At 49.3% G+C, this 9,053-nt stretch overlaps 2 protein-coding genes across 2 annotated transcripts; both read left to right on the forward strand.

The window, feature by feature from the left end:
• Positions 1–890: 890 nt before the first annotated feature.
• On the forward strand, positions 891–2,816 carry LOC116751108 (arrestin domain-containing protein 4-like). Its single transcript, XM_032626564.1, is given in 3 exon segments — positions 891–939; positions 942–1,779; positions 2,114–2,816. Coding segments are annotated over 3 exon segments (1,590 nt in total).
• Positions 2,817–7,989: 5,173 nt separating this feature from the next.
• ANXA2R (annexin A2 receptor) lies at positions 7,990–8,547 on the forward strand. Its single transcript, XM_032626565.1, has one exon. It carries the CDS (start codon positions 7,990–7,992, stop codon positions 8,545–8,547), a length of 558 nt encoding a protein of 185 aa, XP_032482456.1.
• The last annotated feature ends 506 nt before the right edge of the window (positions 8,548–9,053 follow it).

Consider the following 9,053-nt stretch of genomic DNA (forward strand, 5'->3'; position numbering starts at 1 on the left):
CAATGGGCAGGGTGAGGTGTTTCCAGAAGGCTAATGGCAAAGGAACTCTTTCTTGGTCTCAAGCAAAGTCAGCCTTTAAGTCTTGGGAATGTGATTAGAGTGAGGAAGGAGCCAGATTAAGCATGAAGTCTTTCTCGCAGATAATTTTCCCTCTTGGTCTAGCTAAGGAGCTGCACTTTGGTCTTTAGTTTCAGGGTTCTTTCAACCCTCCACACTCACTCTACCACTAGGCTCAGCCCCTCACCACGAGACTCCAGATGCCCCAGTCTCTGGGCTACTTCAATGCCCAGCAGGGATTAGAGAAGCTCCTTGCTCCTGTCCCAGGAGCCCTGTGTTAAAAAGGTTAACACATACAAAAGACATTCAAATGTCTTTATTAGAATGGTTTATTTAATTCGTGATGGAAGGACGTGTAAGAAAGGGAAGATGTAAAACTTCAAGATAAAATATTGAGGGAGAATTTTCATCTTTTAACCTTATGGTCTCATCCAAAAACCATGATGAATATAAAACAACCATTCTCCAAACATCCTGAAGAGCAAAAGAAAAATGTGAACATTTACATATGTTATTAAGGACATCTAGATTCATTCTTCTAAGATTTCTAAAAGAAAAAGATTGTAATAAGTAAATATATTGACTGTGATGTCCCTGTTGTATTTCTTTTTGTGGTTTTTAGGAACAGAAATGAAATAACTCAAACAGTTTAAGCATAAAATAATTTATTGGGGGATAAAAAAATAACTTGTGGGGCCTCCACTGGGCCCCGCACAGCGGCCGCGGTGGCCCTCGGCGTGCGGGTGGCGCCTGTGACAGCGGCGCCGCTCTGCTCACGACCCCGGCCCCGCGCCGGTGCCGACCTCCTTGGCGCGGCGGCGTCGCCCGGTAGGATGGACGGCGAGGCGGGGTCCGCGGCGGGGGTGGGCTCCGAGGGCCGCTGTGCGAGGACAGGCGCAAGGGCTGCGACTCGAGCAGCGAGGCTGTGGTTGGGCACGTGCTGCTGGAGGCTGCCGAGCCGGTGACCCTGCGCGCGCAGCGCCTGGAGGCCCAGGGCCGCGCCACCGCCGCCTGGGGCCGGAGCGCCGGCGCCGCGGACCCCGCCGCCGCCTCGGGGATGGAGAACCTGACAGTGCGCCTGAGCCTGCGCGAGCCCCCGGCCGGCGACGGCATCCTCTTACTACAGCCTGGAAAACATGAATTCCCATTCAGCTTTCAACGTACATCGGAACCTTTGGTAACCTCATTCACCTGGAGATATGGAAGTGTTCAGTACTGTGTGAGAACGGTTTGGGAACGACCTGATCAGAGGGTTAAGCGGCAACTCCAGGTCGTCAGTCACATCGATGTCAACCCACCAGCATTACTAACCCCTGTATTGAAAACTCAACAGAAGATGGTTGGCTGTTGGTTTTTCACTTCTGGTCCAGTCTCGCTGAGTGCCAAAACTGAAAGAAAGGGATACTGTAATGGAGAAGCTACTCCAATCTATGCAGAAATAGGGAATTGTTCCTCTCGTCTGATTGTTCCCAAAGCTGCCATTTTCCAGACGCAGACGTATGTGGCAAACGTGCGCGGGAACCACATCGCCTCCGGGAGCACCGGCACCTGGAACGGTGCTCAAGATCTTCAGCACGGGACGCCGTGCTGCATCATCCGAGTCGACTACTCCTTAGCTGTGTATATTCACATTCCTGCTGCTAAAAAATTGATGCTTGAGCTGCCCTTAGCTTTGTGTCCTGGCAAGAATCTATCATCTCAGAGTCTCAACTCTGAAACCAGGCAATCCTCTCTTAAATGCTAAATTACTAGACATTTGTCAGCCTTGCTTGACGAGCAGAGAGTTTCTTTCCCCAGTGAATGGAAAAGACAAGGACTGGACCTCTCTCCCCAGGGACCTGCCTCTCCTCCCATCCCCCTCCTTAAACACCATCACCAAACCCCTCCCAGCAAGATGCAGTTTTCTCCTTAATCTCACGAGGCTCCGAGGCAATTTGCAAGGCAAATGAGTGTCTATCCCCACTTATCTGGGCTTGGGTTTCCGATCTTCTGTACTAGACAGACCCTATAAAAGGCACACTCAGCATGGGGCTGAATCATTCGCCCCTTTGCTTAGACCCGCTACGAGTCTGGTAAGGAGGCTGCAGCCATGGAGCCGCACGCGTACTACACCTGGGAAGAGCTGTCCTGGAGGAGGGCGCACCCAGAGCCCCACATGCCACCGGGCCTCAACCGAGAACAGGCCTGGGCTTGGGCTCTGGATAACTTCCCTGCGCTGGGCCGCCCCTCCTGCCAAAGCCCCCAGTTCTGCGAGGACGCGCACTACTGTGCATGTGGGCTGCCGCGGCGCGCTTGCCCCGGACACGCAGACGGTCCCCAGGCGGAGAGCGGCCACAAACGCTGGCGAGACCCGCAAGCCCAGGAGCCAACGGCTAACCCGGAGTGGAGCGACGGTCCCGTCAAGAAGAGGCCGAAGCCACACACCGCAGGGCACAATCGGGCCTGAACAGCCAGGAGATGCCCGCAGCAGCGGAGGCCGACAGACACGCGGCCAGATGGCCTCCAGGAGCCCAGGACGATCCCCATCCCCTACCCCGAAGCTGCGGAAGCCCTGTGGAGGCTTGAAACCCTGTGGAGCTCGGCAAGGAAAGGAGTCGCAGGCTTCTGTCCAGCCCACGGCGCCCCTTCAACCCATGCCCTGGCCTGGACTTCTCCCCTGGACCCCGCCTTGCTCTGGGATGAGCCTGGAGGACCCTGTGGGGCAGACCAGTCCTTATTTGTCCCTCCTTTCCTGGATTACTGACAGCTCTCTCAATTAGAAATCTCTCCTCAGGGGATCCATACTGTCTTAAGGAGCTTTCTTGCAGTTGTACGCAGAATTGTCACGTTTCTTATGTTGATTCCAATTATGAGCAATGATTAAAACCTGCTTCCCTATTCTCTGCCTGTGGATTGATTTGGGTGGGTAGAGTCAGGCCTGGAAGCGGTATAGGGGCTTCTGTGGCTGAAAGGGGAGCTGGGACCAGGGCCATGGCTCCTTAAGATCAAAGAAATGTAAAGTGAAACCATGACATGTAACTTTGACTACCACAGTGGTCTGTATTAATCTTTTCCATTTGTTCTAATATTGCTAAAGTAGTAACTCCCCAAAGCAGCTTTTGAGAAATGAATTTGAAAGGGTCTTTGGAAAGCCAATGTGACAATATGCATTAAGCATTTCAATATGAATACCCTTGGGGACTTCCCTGGTGGTCCAGCGGTTAAGACTCCGAGCTCCCAACGCAGGGGGCCCCCAGGTTTGATCCCTGGTCAGGGAACTACGTCCCGTATGCCATAACTAAGCCCACTCGCTGCGACTAGAGAAACCTGCACACACCAATCAAGAACCTGCGCACCAAACGAAGACCCAGCGCAGCCTAAATAAATAAATAAATCTCAAATATATATATATATATATATGAATACTCTTGACCCAGAATTCCAGTTTTGCAAGCCAGAAATTGTGGTTAACAGGCGATTTTCCAATATAAAATAAAAAATAAATGATAGTCATATTTGCACAGTTCCAAACTATGCTGCTCTTAGAGGTAGAATGGAAGGCATGACTTTGCAAAGATACCCAGAGGCTGAATGTACCAGGCTGAGCCCTGGACAGGTTGTGACTGTAGCAACTAAGGGTGGTTCTAAGCAAGTTGGAAGGGAAAGCACTAAGGCACAGCCACCCATTAGGCTGAGAGACGGCAGGGTTTCCAGAGCCTTGCCTATGCAAGGCTGCAGTTCCTTCCACAAGTGCCTACCTTGGGAATTTGCAACTGAGACTTGGAATTTGATCATAATATGTACGTCAAGCATCAAGTTGCCTCCCAATTTCTTGTTACCTGTCTCAAGTCTATATGTAAAGGGATTTTCTCATGTCTCTTCCTGGATTGACATACAGCCCACACAGTCCCCACTGCAGTCCACCAGGGGTATTCCCAGCTCCTCTATAAGAAAACTTTGCATCACTGCTGGTCTCCCTCTGGATGCCAGGACATGGTCACCAATAGCACACTGTTGTCTGGGAGCTGGTTCCAGAAAATGGTTGCTCTGTTTCAGGATGCATTTCTTCTAGTGCCCATTCTTTAATCCCACCAAGTATCATCACACAAGGTTGAACGGCTGTACCAGTTTTTATCGAAGGATTGGGATAACTGAAGGAAATTACACAGCAGAAGGGAAAAATTTAAACTAAATATTGAATTTTTTTAAAGTTATCATTACTGAGAGTACCTTATGACCTACTATAGAAAATGAACCTCTTTAGAATTCGTTTCCTTACAGGGCACGATAATGGTTCCAAGGAGAATCAGAATGTTTACTGACCCTGTGCACTAAACCGTGCCAACCAGGTTTCCCAGACTCTCCAGACCACAGTTCTCCCTTAAAGAATGTGGACCCGTGGCTGTCACCTAATTGTGCTGCTAGGGCTGAGAGATAGCACTGTGGTTTTCCTCTTAGGAGCCTGCGTTTTGTTTCACTTCTTTCTCAGAAGCAAAAAGATTAGCAATAAGAAGACAATCCAGGGCTTCCCTGGTGGCGCAGGGGTTAAGAATCCTCCTGCCAATGCAGGGGACATGGGTTCGAGCCCTAGTCCGGGAAGATCCCACATGCTGCGGAGCAGCTAAGCCCGTGCACCACAACTACTGAGCCTGTGCTCTAGAGCCCAGAGCCACAACTACTGAGCCAGCGTGCTGCAACTATTGACGCCCACATGCCTAGAGCCCATGCTCCGCAACCAGAGAAGCCACCGCAATGAGAAGCCCGCACACCACAACAAAGAGCAGCCCCCACTTGCCACAACTAGAGAGAGCCCGCGCGCAGCAATGAAGACCCAACACAGCTAAAAATACATAAAATAAAATAAATTTATTTAAAAAAAAATAAGAAGACAATCCATAGGCAAGACCTCCTCACCCCAAAACTGGAATCACAACCTGCAGGAAAAGGAACCCATTTTTTGAACCATATACTTAGGATCCCTGGGAATATTTTCCCCACACTAAGACTGTCCCTGACTGTCTCACCAGAAGGCAATCCCTGCCTATACATGTCCTTGTTAACTCTTCGCACAGATCTATCTATATTCTTTCATGACACCCTTTTCCCTAACAATAGACCAAAACTTATTTTTGGTATAGGTGGGAAAAGAAATGGACTTATATTATTCTAAAATCCATCTACTTTATTTCACATCCACTTCAATGATTATTTGTGGAATCTATAAAATACTCTTTCTGCCTTCCCTTCTTGAAATCACCTCGTTCCTGTCTTGAGAAAATAGCTACCTGGTAGGTATCTTGCTATTTCACATGCCCAGTATTGAAGGATGAGTTTGCTCCGTGCTGGTCTATACGGTCAGTGGAATTTTCCTATTTTTGATGCTCAGAAAGGTTGTTTATGAGTGAAACTTTAAAAAAATAGGTGAGACATTGTACTTGACATACCCTTTTCTTCGAAAAAGAAAAAAAAATAGAAGAGTTGGGGAAATCCTACAGATTAAAAGAAGTATTAAGACATCCCAACTGCATGTAATGGGTAGACTTTATCCGAAATCAGTTGTTCCCCCCTTTGTTGGTGACTGGTATTGGTCATCTGCAGTCTGACCGCATTGCTGGTTCTCACTGTAGTGGCTTCTTTCTGCTGCATGCATAACACAGGCTAGCTGCTGCTAACTTCTGTGGGGAAAACCAAATGTCACTGGTGTTCAAACAACTTTCTGAGAAGGTTCTACACCACCAGGGCCTATTGGCGCCATGTTGAGCCTTCAAAGGAAACAGTGTTGTTGTCCTTGCCTTAAATCCGGCCAAGCAGAGTTTTGTGTCTTGAATATCTTTATTAGATTCCCCCAAGTCAGTTACAGTCATTGCATGCTGGTCTAATGAACCCCTTCAACTCACCACAATTGGCTGCCTTGCCCAGAACTTCCAACTCTCTGCCTCTTGCATTGTCTATACTTTCATCTTCTTTATTTCCTTATTTTTCATTTTTGGTTTTGATTCTCTTCCCTCTTTTCTCTGTTTCCTTATATCTCTTTTTTTTTTACAGTTACTTCTTTAAATAATTAATTAATTAATTGATTAATTTTGGCTGCATTTGGTCTTCGTTACTGTGTACGGGCTTTCTCTAGTTGCGGCAAGCAGGGGCTACTCTTCGTTGTGATGCGTGGGCCTCTCATTGTAATGGCTTCTCTTGTTGCGGAGCACGGGCTCTAGGCGCACGGGTTTCAGTAGTTGTGGCACATAGGCTCAGTAGCTGTGGCTCGTGGGCTCTAGAGCGTGGGCTCTGTAGTTGTGGTGCACCGGCTTAGTTGCTCCACGGCATAAGGGATCTTCCTGGACCAGGGTTTGAACACATGTCCCCTGCATTGGCAGATGGATTCTTAACCACTGTATCACCATGGAAGTCCCCTTATTTCTCATTTTTATTGATACCATTTCTTTTTACCTCAGCTCATGCAAAACACTGGCTTTGCTGGGAGTCATCTTAAACGTTAGAGTTTTCCTTCCTGGCAGAGAATCAACTTCCATAAGGAACAAGTTTTAGCTGTGTCCTCATGGTCTCTTAACTGTGACTTTGCTCTTCCCTTAAAATTCAGCTCTGCCAAAGCAGGACCCAGTTCTACAACTCTGTGCAGCACCACCACAGCAGCTTGCCCGTGGCAGGTTGTCAAAACATGCTTGTTAAAAACTCTGAATTTAACTGACTGTTACATTGAAGATGAATGACTGATCAAGGAAGTCTAGGCTTAGAGGCACTGACATGTTTGCAAACAGAATGTCTGAAACATCTCAGGAAGGATGTAAGGGAATATGATTTCACTATAGATCTGACACAAGAAGGAAAAAACAATCCATTCAGATCAAACACACACAAAAAGACAACATTTTGAGTTTGCTATTCATTGATGTTATGTTTAATATCCATGATCATGTCACTAAGAATGACAATGAAAATAATAATAATTGTAATTGAACAACTTATTTTCTACCTGGGAATATCTAATTACATGACCTTTGTTATTGAATTTAATCATAAAAGTTACCTTGTAAAATGTTAAATTTTAGCTACCATCCAGGCAAAAACATGAGGATAAGAGAGGTTAGGTAACAAGCTGAGTCATATAGAAATAATAGACAGAACTTGTACCCAAACAGTCTGCATCTAGATCTCTAGACTTTGAGCCCTCCCCTCCTACATGTTGGCTGGAAGTCTGAAGCAATTTTAACTTAGAATTGAAGATCAGAGTGTCAGTCTGACCAGCACTGTGATTTCATGCAAAGATGGCCAACTTCTCACTCTGATCATCTGGGTAAAATCTGATGATACTTTCCAAGCAGAAGGGCCCTGAGAATCAATGGACATACAGTTAACTAAAAGTGTCAGGCACATAGGATACTTTTCATAAAAGAGTAACCTTCCGGGCTTCCCCGGTGGCGCAGTGGTTGAGAGTCCGCCTGCCGATGCAGGGGACACAGGTTCGTGCCCCGGTCTGGGAAGATCCCACATGCCACGGAGAGGCTGTGCCCGTGAGCCATGGCCGCTGAGCCTGCGCGTCCGGAGCCTGTTGCTCCGCAACGGGAGAGGCCACAACAGTGAGAGGCCCTCGTACCGCAAAAAAAAAAAAAAAAAAAAAAAGAGTAACCTTCCAAAGAGCTCGTCTTGACAGAGTCCCTGTACCTGTAATTCTTAAAACAACAACAACAACAACAACAACAAAAATTTAATTCTATCGAATCAACAAAATCGATTCAACTTCGAATAACTACATCCAAGATGATTGGATTTTCCCCTAATCTCCTCAGGGCCCGCCTTCTGAAGCAATCTGAAACCTGACAAAATGGCACCACCCATCCTAATATCCTCTGGTTGGACAGCTAAAAAGTTGGACGGGAAGGTATAAATTCGCAGGGAAGGGACCCCTGAAAACTTCTCCTCCTCTCACGGGCTGAAGCGATGGAGCCGAACTTCCCCCGCTGCATGCGCGAGGCCTGGGATTCCGCAGAGGAGTCCCAGGAACCAGAGATGCTGCAAATCTTGAGCTTAGCGGACCCTGAGGAATGGCAGCTCCCTTTCTATCCTACGCTGGGCCAGCTCTCCGGGGACGACGAGGATTTCAATGGGGAACAACTTTCTACCGCCTGCGGGCGTCTGCACCCACACTGCCCGAAACACCGACCCCGAGCGCAGAGCACCTGCAGGCTGGGCGCTGGGCAGCCCGCCCCGGACAAGACGCCCACGACCCGCCAGGAGCCACAATCGCCCTCAGGAGGTGGGGCCGCCGCCCACCCGCAAAGCTTCCCTGGGCGGGTCTTGGGGCATCGGGAACCCAACATCTGGAACCCGCGACCTCTGACCGCGGGGACCCTTCCGGAGCATCGCCCTCCTCCTGGCCTGGAGAGACACCACCGGACGTCCCAAGGCTGGTGGTCGCGGACCTACACGCAGTGGCCGGGAAGACCCTGGGCTGCCTCTCCCGCCGCCTTTGGACCCAGGAGCCCTCATCTCCGCTGAGACCCTTCATTGGATGACCCCTTGCGACAGATGTCATTACAATAACACCTCTCCGTTTAGCAATCATGGAAGAATTCGTCTTCAGAGACATTTGTGAAGTTTTCTTTCGTTTACTTAATAAATTATACCAAATTCCAACGCCTTTCTCTCTCTTACTTTGGCTTTTGGGGAAGGACCCGACGCAGGGACGGGGTGGCCGGTGCCAGCTCTCACCAGGGACCCTCAGTCCCCTGATTTGCTGGGCGGGGGGAGGCCGGTAGGGTCTCTTGGGCACACCGGGCGGCCAGGGGTCCAGCATAGGCGTTGCCAAACTGGGTCACACGTGCTGGGCTCCGAGACATCCAGCAAAGAGCGGCCAGCAGCCCTGAGAACTCCACTTCGCCCGACCAACGCTCCTGCGCCCTCGCCCTGGCCCTGGCCCTGGCCCTTCCAGTCCATCTGTGGGGCCGTCCAGCCACGGCCCCCAGCGCCTGTCGCCGCTCCAAACGCATCTAGAAGCATTGGCC

The sequence above is a fragment of the Phocoena sinus genome, chromosome 3 (assembly GCF_008692025.1).
Source record: "Phocoena sinus isolate mPhoSin1 chromosome 3, mPhoSin1.pri, whole genome shotgun sequence".
NCBI lineage: Eukaryota > Metazoa > Chordata > Mammalia > Artiodactyla > Phocoenidae > Phocoena > Phocoena sinus.